Here is a 19,814-nt window from a genome sequence, read left to right as displayed (position 1 = left end):
ATTGTGCAAGCAGAGTGTTAAACTGACAAGGTGACTTGCCAAGTGACAGTGTATTGATGTGATGTCCCAAACCATTAATATATGGTAAAGGGGTGTTTCTTGATTTGCTCAATCAATTTTTTGCAACACAATGTTTTTGTCTGCAAAATACTGCTAAGAATGTTTTCTGAATTAAAACCTTTAACTGGAATGTTCCCCACCTGCATTAGCTAATGGATAGTGAAATCTTTGTAATAGTTACTTTGTAATATGACATATGTAAATGAAATATACCAAAGGACTATAAACTCTACTAACAAAAGCTGATTTTTTTTGTGATCACATTAATATAGGGACTGAACTTCCTGATTTCTAGTTTTAGACAATATTGTCAACTCTAAAAAAAACCACTTCTGATTGATATTACTGTGTAAAATAAATATATGTTATAAAGCAAAATTGACATATATCGTAAGGCCTCCTTGTGTGTTTTGCCATAGTTATGCTAAATAGCATTGCCAATAAGAAGCAGCATTTACTGTGGAGAAAACAGTAAAAGCTTAAAATACATTATTGTATGTAAGGTAAGAAATTACAAAAATAATTTTAATGTTTGCAAACAACGGTAGGGTTGCATGCATCATATAGAATTTTATTTATAAAAACATTCGTCTACAAAATGTGTGCATCTTAGTGAATTTTATTTTAGTTTGGAATCAAACCAGAGAAGGACAAAAAGAAAAAAGCAACCACTACAATCTGCCAAGATATTTACTGAGTAACAATCTTGTTGTGGGTTATGATCAGATCAGTATTGATGGTTCTTTGATTATGGTATCTACCATAATCTGATCGATACAGAAGATTTATTATGTTGTATTTGTAATAATTTCAAATGGTCATAATCAAGATCAAAGAGTAGAATACAATGAAATTTTGGTTGAGGGAGGCATCAAGTTTTGAGGCAATTGAAGAATACTGCCGAAAGATGGAAATAAGAGATTTCTCAGATGTGGCAGGTTTTACGTCACTTACTCCTTTTCTTTCTCTCCCATCCCCTCAGACGTATGGTTTGGAAATGGGACCGGAGATGGGTGGAACAGAAATGCAACTTGCTTTGGTGATCCTTGCTTGGCAGACTAATCCTGCAAGGGGACTTCTCTGACTGTTGTAATTTAGAGTAGCCTTTAAGTTTGTCCTTTGTTTGTTTCAGCTCCCAGCCTACTCCAGGTTTGGAGGAGCAGAAAAGTGGTTTTCCACTACCTTTCTCCCCCATTTCCTTTGTGCACTGAGTGCATCTCCACTGGATTCAGGGATCTGATCCTTTAAAAAGGGAAGTGACACAGTTCAGACTATGATATTAGATTATCTTGTGTCATGACAAATAATAAGACTGACTTTATACAGTGTATTTTAATAAAATTTAATTTTATCATAAGCATATTTTACATAATATCTACTAAGAAATAAAATAAATGCCATGACTTTTTGTTTGGACAGCTACCCAAGAATGCCTCAGAAAAGGAAGGAACTTCTGCTTAACTTTGTATCAACTCAAATGTCTTTCTCAGCTTATAAAACTCTTTTTGTTTATGGAAGAAAGAGTTGAAGAACTCTTTGCAGAAATTCTGTTGTGGCCCTGTTTCACTGAGAAGAACAAAAATGTTCAAGGTAATGTGTAATTTTCTTCACTTACTGTTTTCAGTTTGTGGAAAAGGATCACTTTGTATGAATTCCAAATTAAATTAAATTTGCAGTATTATAAAAATAAATTGCAGTATGTTTGCATTTTTTCTCCAATCTCCCACCATATAAACTAGTATCTTGCAACATCTAATTAAATATTTATTTAAAATAATGTAGATGTATATTTAAATTGTAGATTTTGTGGGAAAGAATTGATACTTGTATGTAAAAGATATGATTATATTATAATTATTTCTGATATGGAGTGAAATACGCTGCCTAATAAACATTTTCTACATATATATAACAAAATAATATATGGAGGTTTCCACTGCTGTGAATATTCCTGAGCTTGTTCCATGGAGGCTGCAATTTTTATATTCAGTGGGGAAATCACTGAACTTTGAACACTAATTTTAGGTCAATTTAATGTGCATTTAAATGTAGTTGTTTTAATTTATAGCTTGATCCTGCAAACACTACTGAGTTGTTCCATTGACTGCAGTGGGACATCTCATGGCAATAAGCACTTTGCCCAGAAGTAAATATTTGCAGAATCAGGTCTTTGATTGTATTTCCCTTTCCTTATTTTATTACTGGACTATCTCCAGAAATATCAGATGAAGAAAATGTGTAACCCTGCAAGCTGGGAAATGAGATGAAGAAAATCCACTAGCTGATAAATGGTGTGCCTATAATTTGTTCCCCTTCCCAGCTTTTTTACCCAATGCACTTAGACCAGGTCACCAATGAGTAGATGGTCTCAAGAGCTTTAGCTAGGCCGCAAGAAAATTTTACACTAGAAATGAGGCTAGGCTGCTCAGAGAGTAGGATAGGTAGAGTCGTGTGCTTTGTATCTCTGCACCAAGCTGTGGGCTGGGAAGAAATGTGTTCTGGGAGTATGGTCTAAGAACACTAAAATGAAGAAACATGAGAAGAAAGAATAGAGAGGCACACAACTTGTCAATGGAGTAGAGCAGTGGTTCCCAAACTGGGGTTCGTGAACCCCTGGGGGTTCGTGAAATGTTACAGAGGGTTCTCAGGGAAACATTCCCTGATGGTGGACAGAGTTGTCCCTAGGGACCCCGGGCAGCATGGGGCCAGCAGCCCAGACTGCCTGGACTTCCAAGAGCTAAGCAGATCAAAGCAAGAATATCTATCACACTGAGGAGATTTAATCTGAGGAGATTAAACTTCAAGACTCCTTATAAGTAATGGAAAGAGAGGTGGATCTTTTTTGCTGTTTTTAAATTTAAATGGGCAGTTAGTATTGTTTTTTAAATTATTATGAAGAACAAGTTTAAGCTTTGTTGTAACATGTGTTGTTTGCCTGGACTGCTCAAGACCTGAATGCTTGTGTAGGAGGAACTCTTTGAGTTGGCTTCTTAAATACCTTCATGCTGTTTCACATCTAATACTCCTTGATGAAACATAGGAACCTTGTCTTATAACAGGCTTATTCAAAGTGATATAATATGTGGAGATATACCTATTTCATAGAACTGGAAGGGACCCTGAAAGGTCATCGAGTCCAGCCCCCTGCCTTCACTAGCAGGACCAAGTACTGATTTTTGCCCCAGATCTCTAAGGGTATGTCTACACTACCAGATTAGTTCGATTTAACTTAATTCGAATTTGTGGAATCGACCTTACAAAGTCGAATTTGTGTGTCCACACTAAGGACACTAATTAGACTTTGTGAGTCCACACTAACGGGGCAAGCGTCGACATTGGAAGCGGTGCACTCTGGGGAAGCTATCCCACAGTTCCCACAGTCCCCGCTGCCCATTTGAATTCTGGGATTTCCCCACAATGCATGCTGGGGGGAAAAATGTGTCGAGGGTGGTCTTGGGTAACTGTCATCATTCAACGTGCTTTCGGACGTCCCAAGGGGAGATGGAGGAGCTTACTGACTCGCTCGGATCTCAGCGAAACCAATATCCCCATTGTTATTGCAGCTTGCTGTGTGCTCCACAATCTCTGTGAGAGCAAGGGGGAGACCTTTATGGCGGGATGGGAGGTTGAGGCAAATCGCCTGGCTGCTGATTATGCTCAGCCAGACAGCCGTGCAATTAGAAGAGCCCAGCGGGAAGCGCTGTGCATCCGGGAGGCTTTGAAAGCTAGGTTCCTCAGGGAGCAGGGTAACTTGTGACTGTTCAGTTTCTTTACAGAGAAGCTGAACCTGCCCCTGCTTCAGTTACTGTTGACTTTCTTCTGCGGTTACGTACCCCGTTCACCACGTTTCCCCCCTTCCAACACACGTTTAAAAATAAAGTTAATGGAACATTAATTAACAACGTTTTCTTTATTAATGAATTTGTGTTAAAGGGTTGAAACAGGGACGCAGGCTGTGGTGGGTAGGGTGTGCAGTGATGTTAACACCGCTTCTACACTCGAGGAATGATAGGCTCCTGCTCCTAGAGCGGTCTGCAGTGCCGGACTGGTTATTTCAACGGAGCCTGCCATCCCTCCTTTTCGGGACTCTGTGTGCGGGGGCTACGTGACCTTGTGGCGGGGGAGGACGGTTACAGATTCCCCTGCTGCGTGGCTCTGTGGTCCAGGACAAGGACCGCTGCATAAGTTCTGTAACCGCCCTCCCATGCCACAAAGTCACGTACCCCCCACCCACACAGAACATGGAAAACACCTCCCAGACCGACCATGGTGCCTACTGACTGCACTATGTGTGTGACCTGCTGTTGATCCTGCCCCCGTGTCTGTACCCTGGTAAAGGTGACTGTCCTATGCAATTAACAATCCCCTCCCCCCCCCTCCCCCTTCACAGACAGTCTTCTGTAGAAAAACTTGACGGAAATAGTAATTAACAGCAAACTACTTTTAATAATCAACTACACAGTTAGGGGATGAAAGTGGGATTGGGGCTTCGGTGAGCCAGGAAGGGAAGGACTTCTCAACATTTAGGGAATGAGAGCCTTCTTGTATTTGTGCACTCTGCAGGGGTGCAGTGACAGTTTTCACGGCCCCTGTCGCCCCTCCTTCTTGTTACTTTGGGTGAGGGGGGTTTGGGACTTTGTGGCGGGGGAGGGCGGTTTCAGATACAGTGCAGGGGGGCTCTGTCCTCCTGCCTGTGGTCCTGCAGAACATCCACAAGGCGCCGGAGCGTGTCAAATTTTCCCTGGGCATTTCCTGTGTGGCTGGTCAGAACATCCAAGCTCGGACTGCTGTCCAGAGCGTCAACAGAGTGGTGCACTGTGGGATAGCTCCCAGAGCAACTAAGTTCGATTTTCGTCCACACACAGCGTAATTCAACATAGCCATGTCGAATTTAGCGCTACTCCCCTCGTTGGGGAGGAGTACAGAATTCGAACTAAAGACCCTCTAGGTCGAACTAATTAGCTTCCTGGTGTGGACGGGTGCACGGTTAAGTCGAATTAACGCTGCTAAATTCGACATAAACTTCTAGTGTAGACCAGGCCTAAGTGGTCCCCTCAAGGATTGAATTTACAACCCTGCTTTTAGCAGGCCAATGCTCAAACCACTGAGCTATCCCTCCCCCTACAAAAGTGAGATCTTGGAAGAGTGGTGCCATTTTCATAATGTAATGAAAATACTGTAATGATAAATAATAATAATAAACAGTGTGTAATAAGCATGTCATAAAAACAAATTTAATATTGCCAAGATCACTGCTTTTATAACTTATACTCAGGTAAAGGAGAAAATCCCTGGAAATATTCATTTTTAGGAGGGGGTTCGCGAGACTTGACATTTTAGTGAAAAGGGTTCACACGTTGTTAAAGTTTGGGAACCACTGGAGTAGAGCAATGCATTCTTAACCTGAAACTGTTGGACACCATGTCAGTAAAATAAAGAAATAGAAATCATTTTGTGTTAAAACAACACTAAATTAACATAAAAGTATTTTACATGATATATTGAAGCTCATTTAAAATTGGTATTCAATGCCTTCCATTTTTCCTATTGATTTCAATGCGGAATGAATTTCTTTCTCACTCTATCATATTTTCTCCCTGTTAGCAGGAAATTGTATGCCTTACTTAACTACATTAATTGTAGAGTTGTTTCTCTTTTCTTGGATACAAGTGTAATTACTCTAAGAAACTCTGAAAACAGGAAAACAACATGATTGTGTTTAACAAAATATATTTTGTACAGTAATACCTTTTTATCTAGTTATTTAGAGTAATATATATTTTGAAAGAAGGAATGTTAACAAGGAAGTGTTCTGTTTTCCATGAGGCATATTTAGGCCCTGACCCTGCAAACACTCACACATGACCTTAACTTTACATAAAACTGTTGGTGCTGAATGGTTTGAGCTTTTCTTTTCCTGAATTTTTCCACTCATTTCTGACTGTCTGTATACTCATATTGTCTCCTAAGTGGTGGCTCTAGCTTCCATATCTGAATAGATGAGTGTCATTAGATCAGCTGCAGTGGCAGCATTCTGGGATGGAAGGCTCCCGTGGTTCCAAAGGAAGTACAAAATTTTGGTCACCATTTAACAAATGTGATGATATATTTAATACAGATTAGGGCAGTGTGACTAGCTAACACCTTCATTTTCAGACTTGCTATTCTGATTAAGGTGATCTGGATTTATTCAGAAAACCATTCTGAAGTACATCAATTACTAAGAAGAAATATGAAGTGCAGACATGGCCAGAGAAATAAGAAAACAGTGTTTGAGAAGTAAAATATTAGTTAGCATTATCTTCACTTCAGTTTTAGTGGCTACCTGAAAGATAATCTGATATGGGAGAATGAGAACTATGTTTACAGTTGTTCCAGCTTTCTGTCAAGAATCCAGAAGGGAAATAAGATCTTCTCTGTCAATATCCTATATTATCCTGATTAATCTAGATCACTGTCTCACTGATAAAGCCTCGATTAGAAGGACAGCTTAAATACACCTAACAAGGATACTTTATTTTAGGCTGGCAGATGTCCTGCTTGTGGTATAGGACTAGGAAAAGTAACAGCCATCTTGTGTACTTTTTTGGAAGTATCTTATTTCCTATTAGAGGGCTTAGAAAATAATGTACTTGTTAGCTCAATGAGAGTTTGCACTAGCACTGTAGGTAATTTGGGGATTTGTACAATAAATAATAAAAAAGCAAATATTGCACTGATATAATGTTTTCCCAGACATCAAATAGAGTGAGGCCCTACACTTGTTTCTTTTTCCTCTTGGCTATATTGAGTATCTGTAGAGGCCCTTATTAGCCCTGTATTTAAGTCATACCAGGAAGTAACTGAATATTTTTTGGCTGTTGCAATAACAAGTTTAGTTGTTCTTAGTTCAGAATGTCATGTGGGGACTTCAGACTTGATATTTAGAACATTTGTAAAGTTCCATCAGAAATAAAGTAGTTCTTTGGACAGTTCCTTTTTTTTTTTTTTTTGCCAGAGGTGGTATCTGAGTTTTATCTAAACCAGGAGGATTCTTGGCCCTCATTTTTCCCTAGACCCAGCGATGACAAAGAGCAATGGCTGCATAAATTGGATGTAAGAAGAACACTTAGGGTTTATCTCAGAAGAATCAAAGATTTCAGATCTTCTGACAGATTGTTTGTACTCTTAGGGGGTCTTAAGAGGGGTCAAATGGCTTCTAAGAGTTCCTTAGCTAGATGGTTAAGGGACTGTATTAGGGAGGCGTGTGTAGTTAAGGGTAAAGAGGCTCCCAGGGTTTGTAAAGCTCATTACACTAGTACTAGAGCTGCTTCTTGGGCGGAGAGGTCGAAGGCTTCCACATTGGAAATTTGCAAGGTGGCCACCTGGGCTTCTCTTCATACTTTTTCATAGCATTATTGCTTGGATGTAGTCTCTTCCGCAGATTCTGCTTTTGGTAGGAGGTTGCTTGTGAACCAAAAAAAGAACAGTGAAGAAAAGAAAGACACATAGTTCACACTGCCAACAAGACAAGTTTCTTTGCAGAGTGAACAATGGAAAGCTTAGAAGATCAATTTAGGCGATTGAAAATAGATGTTACAGGGAAGTACTGCCCACCAGTACTCTCTTATGGTAACCCCATGGCAGACAATAGCACCAAGGGACACACTGAACCAAAGTGAACTCTGTAGGGAGATGGCTGTAGCAATTGTACTGAGGTGATATGGACAATTCTGTGACTTCATTTGAGAGTTCTGTGTCTAGAATTCTGTGCAATGTATTCAATAGGTTAAATCCCCCAAATTGTTTCACATAGATGAACAAAAATGATCTATGTATTGCATTCTCTATTATAATTTATTTTCAGTATGCTTTTTAAATTCTTCATAGGTTTATTTCTTGACTACTTTATCTTCAAACATTGCAAAAGCAGGTATTCCTCACTGAGGACTACATACATACCATGTTTTAAGCTTAAATCCAAAATATACTTCAAGTATCCAACCACTAATAAGGTATCTGAAAAATGATTTAACTGATATAAATACTTGATTCGTGCACCACCAATTCAACAATATATAGAATTTGCTTTTAGAATTGCTAAAACAATATACTTCCGAGAGGCGAATATGCATGAGGAATTTCTGCCAAAAAGCATTTTTTTGGGGGAAAGTCATAAACCACTAAAAATAGAATGTGAAAGCGCTTTGACCACCAAATTGTAGTGTGTCACCAGGGCAAGTCTACATTTCTTATCCTTTTGAGAAAAAGGTAGGTTTGGCCATCAGGGCTCTCTAGCAGGGGGTGGATATAATTAACCCTTTCCTTGTTGGTCTTTGACCACACTTGCTCTCATCTATTTACATTCCATTGAAATCACTGGAATGTTCAGACATACCTAGTACATTCAGCATCACAGGAGGTGTGTTCTATTTGAAGGAACCTGGAACATTCAGTAGCAGTCAGGATTAAGTGTGAGATCCTTATTTAGAATGAAGAATACACTGACAAATTGCATTTTCCTTCCATCTTTAAGATGCGTTTTCTCTCTTTCCTCTGGCTTTTCAGAAGCCTCTTGTTGAGACTTTTAAAAATCAAAAACATCTAACACACTTTCATCTTTCTCTCACCTTTTTTCCATTCCAGTGAGAAAGGTGAACTTTGGACAGATCTGATAATGAGTGCCAAGAAAAGCTTTTTCCGGTGGAGCTCTTTGAAACACCCTGGGCAAAGTTGTCAAGCCCTTAGGTTTACAAGCTTTGCCTCAGGGGACCAAAAAGATTTGCAAAGGTCTTCCTTTCACAGCTTAAGAAGAAGAAATCTTTTACTTTACATCCATTTCTAGAAAGCATAATAAAAGGAAAATAGGATGAAATTTACAAAGTGCATCATCTTAAAAGACAGTGTTTGAAGTTGTACAGACTTCAGCAAGACAAATATGATCTTTGCTTTGGTCCCAAAGGTAGATGCAGCTATAGCTTCTATAGTAAATATTTTTTTTCCAAAGGAACAAACTGACGGGAAGATGGAATTTACACTTAGAAAGACATGACTTTTACTTGGAGATGTATATTTCTTCTGTTTGGTATGCGAGAACAAATTAGAAGTCCACGATGGAGCACAGAACCTAGGAGGACTTCAAATCTATTATTACTAAAATATTTTTAGTTTTTCTTTTTATTAATGATGTTTCTGTTGATATTCTTCATTTTCTTCAGAATCTGTTATCTCTAGTGGAGTTAAAATAAAAATCCTGGCTGAGTCCTTATCATATAGATGGGCAATCCAACCTGCAGGTAGCTTTGGTTCTAGTATTATTTACCTTACTAACTATTATTTTTGAGGATGTTGAAAGGATCTGTGTTAGGTCTAGTCTTCAGTAATGACCTAGACAAGGGAGAACACCGAAATTGTCTGGGGTTGGTGGAGAGGGGCACTTGGAGAAGGTTTACTCTGTGCTAGAATCTGGTCTTGGAGGGAGAAACCCAAAAGGACTTAAGTTTGATAGTGGTGTGTAATTTGCACAGGAGTTTTTACTGAGATATATCAGCAGTTCTGGAATATTTATGCAAACATATCAGGTAACAAGCAACTGGTCGTCTCTGCACAGCTCTGCTGTAGACTAAGGGGGAAGATCCTTAATTAGTGTAAAATATCATGGCTCCTATCACAATTTATACTAGTTGATGATCTATTTCAAAATGTGTTCACTTCTGGTAAGTTCACTAAAAATATTAACAAGGAGGAGGGTGTTCTCAGAAGGTCAGTGTAAATGGAGGCTAGTCATTTGACTTTTTGATAAAAGATTAAAAGAGTGAATTTATATTGCTTACTTGACAATAAGAGATTGTAAGTCTTCTGACACTGAAAGGGTGTGAATGCTACAAGCAGATGACTATCTAACATAGTAAGGGAAAGTATAAATTTTCTTTCTCAGTGTCAGCTCATTATTCCTAGGTAGATTGAATATCAGCAGAAACTTCCTGAGAGCAAACTCATAAAAATAAGGAACAATCTCCCAAAGGAAGCATTGGAAGCTCCATCTCATAATGCATTTAAAAACGGGCAGAATTAAATGTATAGCAGAGAACTACTTGCAGTGTGAAAGCGGTGAAGTAGGTGACTTGATTAGTTTTGTCCATCTTTATATTCTGCCATTTTATTTTTCATTTTTCTAAAAATAAAATTTATTTTTCCCTGGAACTAGTTGCATTAACATAACTCAAGACAGGACTTGAGGAAGTCATTCCAAGCCATGGAACATTGTTTAAGAGCATAAGCAAAATACCCTCCTTCAAAGGATGCACTGTCTAAGGAAAAGGGAAAATCCATTTTAGACAAATGAGATCCTTAGGATCTCAAAGAATTAGATGTTTTCCCCAAACTTTGAGCATACATATTGCCAATGCCTTCAAGCTGCAGAAGACCTTTTAATATATGCTCTTAACAATACTCTTTAGCTATGCTTGATAGCATTCTATCATTTAGTGCTCCTTGTTTTTTGTCTTTAATTTCACATAAGACATAGTAAATTAGTAATACCTGCACCAGTGTGGTATGTAAACTATATATTAAGAAAAGAAAGGATGTTTAAATTATTAATTACATTGCTTTTATTTACTTGTTGAGCACTGGTGGTATGTTTAGTGCTGATCAGAACATAGAACAGACATGTCCTCTGCCCTGTAAATCTAAGGGCCAGATAATACAAACACACATGCAAATAACTGCATGGGGCAATTCATGTGTGTAAGTGTTTGCAGGACCGGGTCCTCAATTTGTGACCTCTGTCCCAGTTATTGGTTTACACCAGATTAAATCAGTGGTGAAATTCCTATTGAGATCAATGGTATGTGACTGGGCCATATATGCTGGGCTTTGCTAATGAGGTATTAGTTCTAAAGAAGTCTGTACTTACTCTGATTGTTATTTTGGATATAATAATTGCACTAATTAGCTGCCATTTGTTTCTTATTGTGTCAGAATTTTAAAATCACTAAAATGTTTAAAATATATAGTGCCACATAATTTATTTAATTTACTTAACAAAGAACAGAAATTAATTTTTACACAGTTGCTCTAAAGTTATCTATTCTCGCTAGAAACAGGTGACTGCACAATCAGTATAAAAATGAATTAATGGCAAAAGGGACTATATTTTATACATTATCTATGAATATGTGTAAAATATGAATACAATGGGATGTGGATTTCATAAGGTTATATAAAAGGAGCTGTGTATAACCTGAATTTGACTTTATCACAACATTAGTATTCTACTACATCTTGTTGAATTTTTTTATTCTACATATTGATATATCAGAAGGTGTTGTAGGCTGCAGATTTTTCTACAGAATTAATCTTAACTTTGATCCCCTTTATCATACTGTGCAGGAGTTCTGAAGAAAGCTAGTGGGGAGCTTTTAATAGGGGAAACTAGAGCAAATGAAACCAGTGTGCTTCCTGAACAGTTACTTCAGGTAAAAGAGGTGAGTATGAAAAGAGTCTTGGACTTTATAAGGATTTTTTTTCTTTTTCTTTTTCTCTCTGTCACCAATATAGATTCTGTTGGCATACTCATTATAAACGCCTGTTTCCAGAAGTTAATTGTGAATATTATAATTAATTTTAGACTGCAGAATCTCAGCTCAGGATGAAAAAAATCCTATACAAAATTTGTATGTAAAGAGACAGAGGATAATCTTTTTTATTTTTATTTTTTTATACCCATTATATTGTAACAAAGTTATTATCAGAAGAACACAATGCCACGGTTACAAAGAGGAAAACCAAAACCGTGCACAAACATAAAAGTCTTTATTTAACATTCCATGCGTTCTTGAATATACCATAGGCTGACAAAATGTACTGAAATCTTAGTAGCTGATCATGCAGATGCTTACTGCTAGAGTTTCTGTTAGTTCCTTTACTAGTCATTTAGTGCTGTAATCCTTGCAGAAAGCATATGCAGTATAGTGGCTTGGTCTGTCCTCCATTTACCAATTAAACATTGGAGTTGAGTTTAGGGGACTTAAGAGGTCTAAAAGACATGCCAGGTCAGTCATTGCCCAGTAGTGGAATTTTATTAATCAGTACCAAATTTTAGGACTCAAACAGCTTGTTTAAATACACTTTGGATCTGTTTGTAGGACTTGCGTTTGAATGTTGTCTTTATAAAAAGTATTTTGATCCAGATGAGCTATACCTAGCACAGGACCCGAACACAATGTGGAGAAAGTGGTATTATGCTGCCTTTGTTCTCCCCAGATTGTGAGGTGGGCTCTGGGATCAATTAAGTCCCTGACACAAATTAGAGCAATGTAAGCGCTTTTTCTATTTCTGGCTGGTTATAATGCCTAACTTCTTAGCGTACGCGCACAATAGGCTATTGCAGCAGCTAGGGTTGTTAGAGTCCTGTCTCCTTCCCTCTCCTACCATGCCACTTATGTCAGAGGCCGGTTAGGTTAGGCCCTGAAATATTTCCCTTAAACTAGAGACATTATCAGATGGCCATTATTGTCCAGCATTAAGATGGCTTTACACCATCAGAGCAGTGCAAAGCAGAATTAGTATGAGCCAGGGGGTGGTCCATGATATTCCTCAGATCCACCTCAGAGGTCTCAAATTTTTTGGCCAGGTTTGTGAACTCCTGCGATGTAGACTAGTTTAAACTGTGGGCAAATGCAGCACTAAAGAAACAAATTCTAGCATCGGTATGCCAAAACTGGTTTCTCTAAACCATTTACCATTCACATTATTGGTTTCCTGGTTTTGAGTTATAAGCATGCTAAGGAAGTAAGAGAGAATATTACATGGTGTCTGATGTTGCAAACTATAAAAATGGCTATAAAATTTAATTGACTTTATTAAATATATTGAATTTAAAGGTTGCTTTATGTGGTAAGTAAAGTGCAGCCTGCTGCTCAAATAAAGGTAGTTTTATTGAAATAGATTTTTAGAAATGACATTTTGATATTTTTATTAACTCCAATGACAATTTAAATGAAACATTATTATATGTATTAATCTGTGTTAAGAATACGTATGCTTTTTAATGTTAGTTCATTGTTTGTGAATTGTATTTTCCGAGTTAGGTGAATGACTTTCATAGTATGACAGAGTATCTCTACATAACTTATATAAGATTGGAACCGTAACAACAGTAATGCTCATTGCTGAGTTTGGTTTTATGTCATATACATTTATATTTCAGACTACTTTATTGGATTTTAGCTGGAGGAATGCATTTAAAGACCTGTCTTCTTCTGTGGCGCACTGTATAACAATAGCAATTGAAGATTTTTCAACTAAAATTCTTCAGCTTGAGCAGAAAGAACAGTCTTCAGCTGCAGTCTATACAATGAGCCTAGTAAACATCCAGCAAATGAGAGAGTCCTGGGAAACAGTCCACGAGGAGGAACAACCAAAACGAATAGCAAAGGCAGGTATCCAAAGATCTGAAGTTTGCAGAGAGACAGAATGCCAAGGTTGTTTGCCATCCAAGCTTTGAAGTGCTTACAGTGCCATTAATATTCCAAGTTGTATATAAATTGAGTTAAAAGGAAAGTGAAAGGCATTACAATACAATGCCAAACATTGTGTTATACTTTAACACATAGTCTGTACTAAACAAAATGAACTTTTTAACTTTGCCCCTATTATTTTTTGCATCAAAAGGATTCAAAACCATTCCGATTAGTGTCTGTGGCACTACATCCCAATTTGATGATGATATGCTTGCAAATTTGAAGCATTGCTATAAAAGGATTTCCTGTATTTATTTCCTTAGGCATGCCATTTAATTAATCAGCATAACCAATATTATGGCCAAATTGGAGTTCTTTGATTTGGCTAAAAGGTCAGATATGTTGATTAATTAAATGGTTAGTCTAAGGATATATAATATATGAAAGCTTTTTAATGTTGTAATTTTTGCAAGTGTTTTACCTATTTAGGATGGAAAGCAATTGATACTAAGCAGAATTATTAAATGTTTAGTTAAAGGAGCATACAGGCTTTTAGTAAGATGGCTTTATTGAGAACAATACATACTTACTAGAAGATGACAATGTCCAACCTATAACTAGCAGCAAGAAATTGATTAAAACATTGCTTTTGAAAATGATATAATAGTTTAGAGAATTATCCCTGTTTGGAAGTAATTAGTCTTATCTTCTGAACGCCATTAAATATATATGATGAGAGGGCATGAGCAAAATTAGGGCATTTTCTCATATAAGGTTAAATCCTTAAGTATTTCTTAGCCTGTACTGTGCTGGTATACAGCACAAAGATTTAGAAGTTATATTTGATGTATTCACGTTGTTATAAATAAATGTTTTGCCTTCTATACCAGAGATTGAAATTTTTATAAGGCTGATTCAATATATTTATGTTGTGCCAATTTCATTATTCAAGAATTTGGCCCTGGCATACATAAATTATACAGAGCTGTCAGAGTAAAGATAACTTGATGCCACATTTATTTCGCCCTAGTTTTGTTCTGACATCATGGAAGAACTTGACACAGTGCTTCCACTGGCTCTGGCATGCAGAGATGATTCTCTTCAGGAAATTAGAGCAAACTTTGTAGAGGCGTGCTGCAAAGTAGCAACATCTGTCCTGGAAAGGTTGGAGGAGAGAAGCAAAGAAGTTCCCTCCAAGGCTCCACTTCAAAACTTGTATGCTGTTCTCTCTACAGCAGTACATGTCTTTCAGCATTTTATGATGTATGATAATTTAATGAGAGATACCAGCAAGAAGTGAGTCCTTTAAATATGTTTTAGTTCAAATATAGATAATATGGAACGTTGATTCCATTTCAGTGATATAATGTATAATCTATAATACTTGTAAATATACTCAAAATATTTCCTATAGTTAAAGTACCATTTACACTGTTTTTTAGGAAAGATCAGACATACTGATAACTTGAAGTAGTTATCACAAACATTGATTTTTATCTTCAAGGTCTGAATTGGCAAGGCAATGCAAATTCTTTACTCATTAACCTTGAGCAAATACTCCTTTATTATGGCTGTCTACACTATATTATGGTATGGGTGAATGGAGGACTTCCATTTCATTTTTGTCTGCAGCAATAGCTTAATTGTCGTAAAAACAATGTTAAAAATGTCATCTTTGACAACATGAAGATATGTTCCTGCACTATGGTGTCATGAAGATTGTGTTGAACACCATGAGCATATGTATCCAATAAACTTTTACAAGAGGGTAATTATTAATTAAATAAGTCTTAGATGGATGCTAAATAAAATTAGAAGTAGGTCAAAGAAGGGGTGTTGGGATCCAGAGTAGGGTTGGATAAGTGTAAGCAGAGCACTGAGGGACCCTACCCAGTTGTTGTAACTTAGTGCAGTCTAGGGTTGGGGCTAGGGCAGCATTAGAATCAGAGAACCATTATTGGATCCCTAACGCTCTCCCCTGTGTTGCAATGAGTGTATCTTGGTGCATGACAGAATCTGCCCCCAAATCATTCTATTAGTGCGCATTTCAAAACAGTTTGTGATCATTCATATCTGTGCAGATATGCTTTTTTATAAATCTGTGGGACTCATGTTTATATGCTAGCTTTACAAAAGTTACTGCTGAAAAGTGTATAGTGTCTTCCAACAACTCTGACAATTGAATGACAAAATAACATTCTGATTTGTAATAATAGAGAAGAATACTTTGACTTCTGAATGATGTATTGATAATGCAGTTTGTCTGAAGCAGAAATACATATTTGTAGAACAGCAGATGTGCATTTTCAAAGAGCTTGCAAAACAAAGACCAGATTTTTTGAAAGTGAACGTGGGCTTATACGTCAAGCCCAAGAGGAAATGAATGATTGATAACTAATAATCAAAAGCATTTGTAGTACTGTGGATTGTTACCTCCTACTGCACAGGCCTTAAATCTTTGCCTCTTTGATCATTCCCTCTGAACAGGCCCCTGTTCCTTGTGCCTGTCCAGGGATATCAGGAATTCATCAATGTTCTCCAGTTTCAAGTTACCAACTACTGCGTCAGCGTTTGTGCTACAAGTATTTTACAGGATGCTGAGAGCCACCACTGGGATGACTACAAAGCTTTTTATGAGGTGTGAGGTTAACTTTACTATCCTCTTTTTTACATAAATGTGTTTTACTGCTTATCTGCTCTCTGACTAATTAGAAACATAAGATCTGTACTATTTGTGCACAAGGGCTGTTGGGATATGTTTTTAAAATAGCTCTGTTACTGTATGTAAATATCTTCTTAGCAGTGAGCTAGTAAAATATAGTTAAAAGACTTAAGATTAATCATTGAGGTAATTAAATAAGGGTTCTCATGCCATTTGCCTAGTAAAATACTGTTTCTTAGGATTAGCTGAAAATAGATAGTTTACCTGTATGGGGAAAAGGAGAGAAGGTTAATATATTGACGCCCATATAGTATAAGACTCAAAGAAATAACAATACCAGAATAATGTAAATTTTTCTCGCATTAAATACTTCCTGTGATGATTGTAAGATTTTTATTTTTTCTCTTTCCCTCCCAATACATATGCATATTATAAGTATTTCTTATTTAATATATTTCTCTTTTGTCATTCTTTCTCATTTTGCTCCCCTACTGTGGGTTTGGTAAGTGGCTCAGAGAGCACAAGTGACCGGTATCCTTGTCCACAGAATCCAGCCATATGTTTCTAACCTGCATATTGTGATTTTTGTCTGAATTTTGGAATCCCAAGTCTACTCTTAAACTCTAGTTTAATTATTTTAGTGCAAGAAAATCAAGGGGCAATTAATGAAACATACAGTTGAATATATTGATTCTTTCCCACTTCCAGTGAACAATTCTATTGATTATAGACTACATATTGCTTGAAATCCATTGAATGTGATTTCTGGGTCACGTAAAATGTTTGTAATTTCATTATCAATAATTATTGGGATCTACAGCAACCATGGCCCTATCCTTGCTTGTTACAATTGCCATATATTAGAAATAGGCTTCTGAGTATGAATCTACCATCTTCCAGGCCTTCTGCAGTGGAGCAGAATATACTTTGTATGCGATACATACATTCTGGAAACCAGTTAGGAAGAGCCATTGTGTTATACCTTCTCTTTCAATGGTGAGGATCTGGAGAGTTCAATTGATTAAATGTTACTTTCCGTGGCTGGTGCTATTAAAGGGTCTCTGTCTCTCAGAGCAGAGTAATAAAGAAACCAATTTTATTTTTTTTAAATATGATCTGGATGGTTCAGGAAGTTGGCAGTGGTATGGAGTCCAATACCTCTTGGTCACTGACCTAGGATCTTGCCTGCACTGGTAACAGTCTACACTTATCACAGGACTGTGGCCAGTTTTCAGTGGCCTCATTCCAGCAACTAGCAAACAGTTGTCCGCGTCACAAAAACCACCATCATAATTGACACAAATTGTTAGCAGTCTCAGCAAAGACTGCAAAGACTGAATAATCCTTGCTCCTTTGGCAGGATTGAGGCACATAGGAAGGTAGTTTGAAGGAAGCTTGTATCTCTTCAATCTTCAGGACAATTGATCTGGCACCATTTGTAAGTCCTCAGTTAAAATTCACAAAGAGCAGAACCACTCTCTCCCACCAAACTAAGGGACAGAGTGTATCTTTGCTTTATGGATGTATGCATCAGAAGGGGAGTGTATAAGGAAGGAACCTTCCTCTCTCCACTGTTATGCAGCCTGTGTAAGGACCAGGCAGAACACCAGCCCTTACACACTGGAGATCCCAGAGGCTGTTCCCTTCCTATTCCAAGGAATGCATGGCATTCAAATTGTGGCAGGAGGAGTGTGGCTTTGCCCCGCCTCTTTTCCCACCGCCGGCCCCACCCACCAAGCAGAACTCTTGTTCAAAATAATAAACTGCACACCACAAAAGAAAATGGGACTATATACAGACAAAGGCATTCTCAACATGAGTAAGGTTGTCAGAATGTGGCACTCTGTGATTACATGGGGTGACATTTTCTATAGACTTATTATTATTTGTACAATGGTAACCCCCAAAGACCCCAACTAAATTTGGGAGTCCATGGCTATTTATACTCTCTAAAATAAAGTGATATTGCTTTTCTATGCAGTGAAGGTAAAAATAGCTCAATTTACAAATCATTTTGCAGTGGGACACTTGACTGTATTCTCTCTTCACACACACTCATTATACCTCTCTGGTAATCCAACTGATTTTGAAAACAGTGGTGGGTTCGATCAAGAGAAAAGCAGACAATCCTATCGTAACTGTAGGCTAAGAGCTCTATTCTATTCATATGGCTCAATATGTGCTCATGTACGTGAGATCTGAACTGAACCCTAAGTACATTATTCTTCTTTGAGTGCTTGCTCATATCGATTCCAATTAGGTGTGTGCGCGCCGTGTGCACGCTCGTCGGAAGATTTTTACCCTAGCAACACTCGGTGGGTCGGCTGGGCGCCCCCTGGAGTGGCACCGCCATGGCGCCGGATATATACCCCTGCCGACACCCGGTGTTCTGACGGGACCGACTGTGGAGCGACTGGTGGAGCACCTTGGGATTGGTGGTATGCCCATGGTGTCCAGAAGGACCATTGATGAGGTCCTTGGCAAAGGGAGGTCTGCGACCGATCTTAGACCTGCGAGAACTCAACAAATTCATGATAAAGCTGAAGTTCCACATGGTAACCCTGGGGACCATTATTCCCTCCATGGATCCGGGAGACTGGTATGCCGCCCTCGATATGAAGGACGCGTATTTCCACATCGCAATTTACCCGCCGCACAGACGGTACCTCCGTTTTGTGGTCGGCCTTCAACACTTTCAGTTTACTGCACTCCCGTTTAGCCTTTCTACAGCTCCGCATGTGTTCACGAAATGCATGGCCGTAGTCGCCGCCTCCCTCCGCCGTCGTCGGGTACACGTATACCCGTACCTCGACGATTGGCTCATTCGAGGGACTTCCCTGCGCATAGTCAAAGACTTCTTCGGGAGCCTCGGCCTCATGATCAACACAGAGAAGTCTACTTTAACACCCACACAGAAACTAGACTTCATCGGTGCAACTCTGGACTCCAATCTGGCCAGAGCCTGCCTCTCACAGTCGCGTTTTCAAGCGATGGCTTCCATTATTCGAGGTCTCCAAACCTTCCTGACAACGTCGGTACGCAACTGCCTCAGCCTGATCGGGCACATGGCCTCCTGCACCTTCGTAACTAAGCACGCGAGGCTATGCCTCCGCCCCATTCAAACTTGGCTAGCTTCAATATACAGGCCGCGCAGAGACAGCCTGGACTCCATACTCACCATTCCCCAGGAAGTCCTGGTCTCCCTAACCTGGTGGTTGAACCCCACCATAGTTTGCGCAGGGATGCCATTCCACCCACCGCAACCCTCGATGGCTCTGACCATGGACGCATCATCTCTGGGTTGGGGTGCCGACCTTGAGGGCCTTCACACTCAGGGTCTCTGGTCATCTCAGGAGCTGGCTTTGCACATCAATGTGAGGGAGCTGAGGGTGGTCCGTCTAGCATGCCAAGTGTTTCGAGACCATCTCCAAGGCCGTTGTGTATCAGTATTTACGGACAACACAACAGCCATGTTTTACATAAACAAGCAGGGCGGAGCACGCTCCTCCCCCCTTTGGCGAGAGGCCGTTCGCCTCTGGGACTTTTGTATAGCCCACTCGATCGACTTGGTAGCGTACTTTCTCCCCGGAGTCCAGAACACTCTGGCGGATCACCTCAGCAGATCCTTCCTGTCTCATGAGTGGTCA

General features: G+C 38.8%; 1 protein-coding gene across 13 annotated transcripts in view; it reads left to right on the top strand.

Annotated features, from left to right (window-relative positions):
* Nucleotides 1-19,814, top strand: part of KIAA0825 (KIAA0825 ortholog) — a 429,759-nt gene that overhangs the window by 159,000 nt on the left and 250,945 nt on the right. For 12 of the 13 annotated variants that reach the window (XM_045022167.1, XM_045022166.1, XM_045022168.1 and 9 more), the window contains 5 exons: nt 1,480-1,650; nt 11,434-11,528; nt 13,253-13,480; nt 14,536-14,801; nt 15,993-16,143. In XM_045022167.1, the coding sequence (XP_044878102.1) occupies nt 1,480-1,650; nt 11,434-11,528; nt 13,253-13,480; nt 14,536-14,801; nt 15,993-16,143 (911 nt within the window). The remainder of the gene's footprint in view (nt 1-1,479; nt 1,651-11,433; nt 11,529-13,252; nt 13,481-14,535; nt 14,802-15,992; nt 16,144-19,814) is intronic. The other variant, XM_045022174.1, reaches the window with a different exon arrangement.

Source organism: Mauremys mutica, chromosome 6, assembly GCF_020497125.1.
Source record: "Mauremys mutica isolate MM-2020 ecotype Southern chromosome 6, ASM2049712v1, whole genome shotgun sequence".
NCBI lineage: Eukaryota > Metazoa > Chordata > Testudines > Geoemydidae > Mauremys > Mauremys mutica.
Note: the sequence above shows the minus strand (reverse complement) of the source record. Positions and strands in the feature narration are given on the sequence as shown.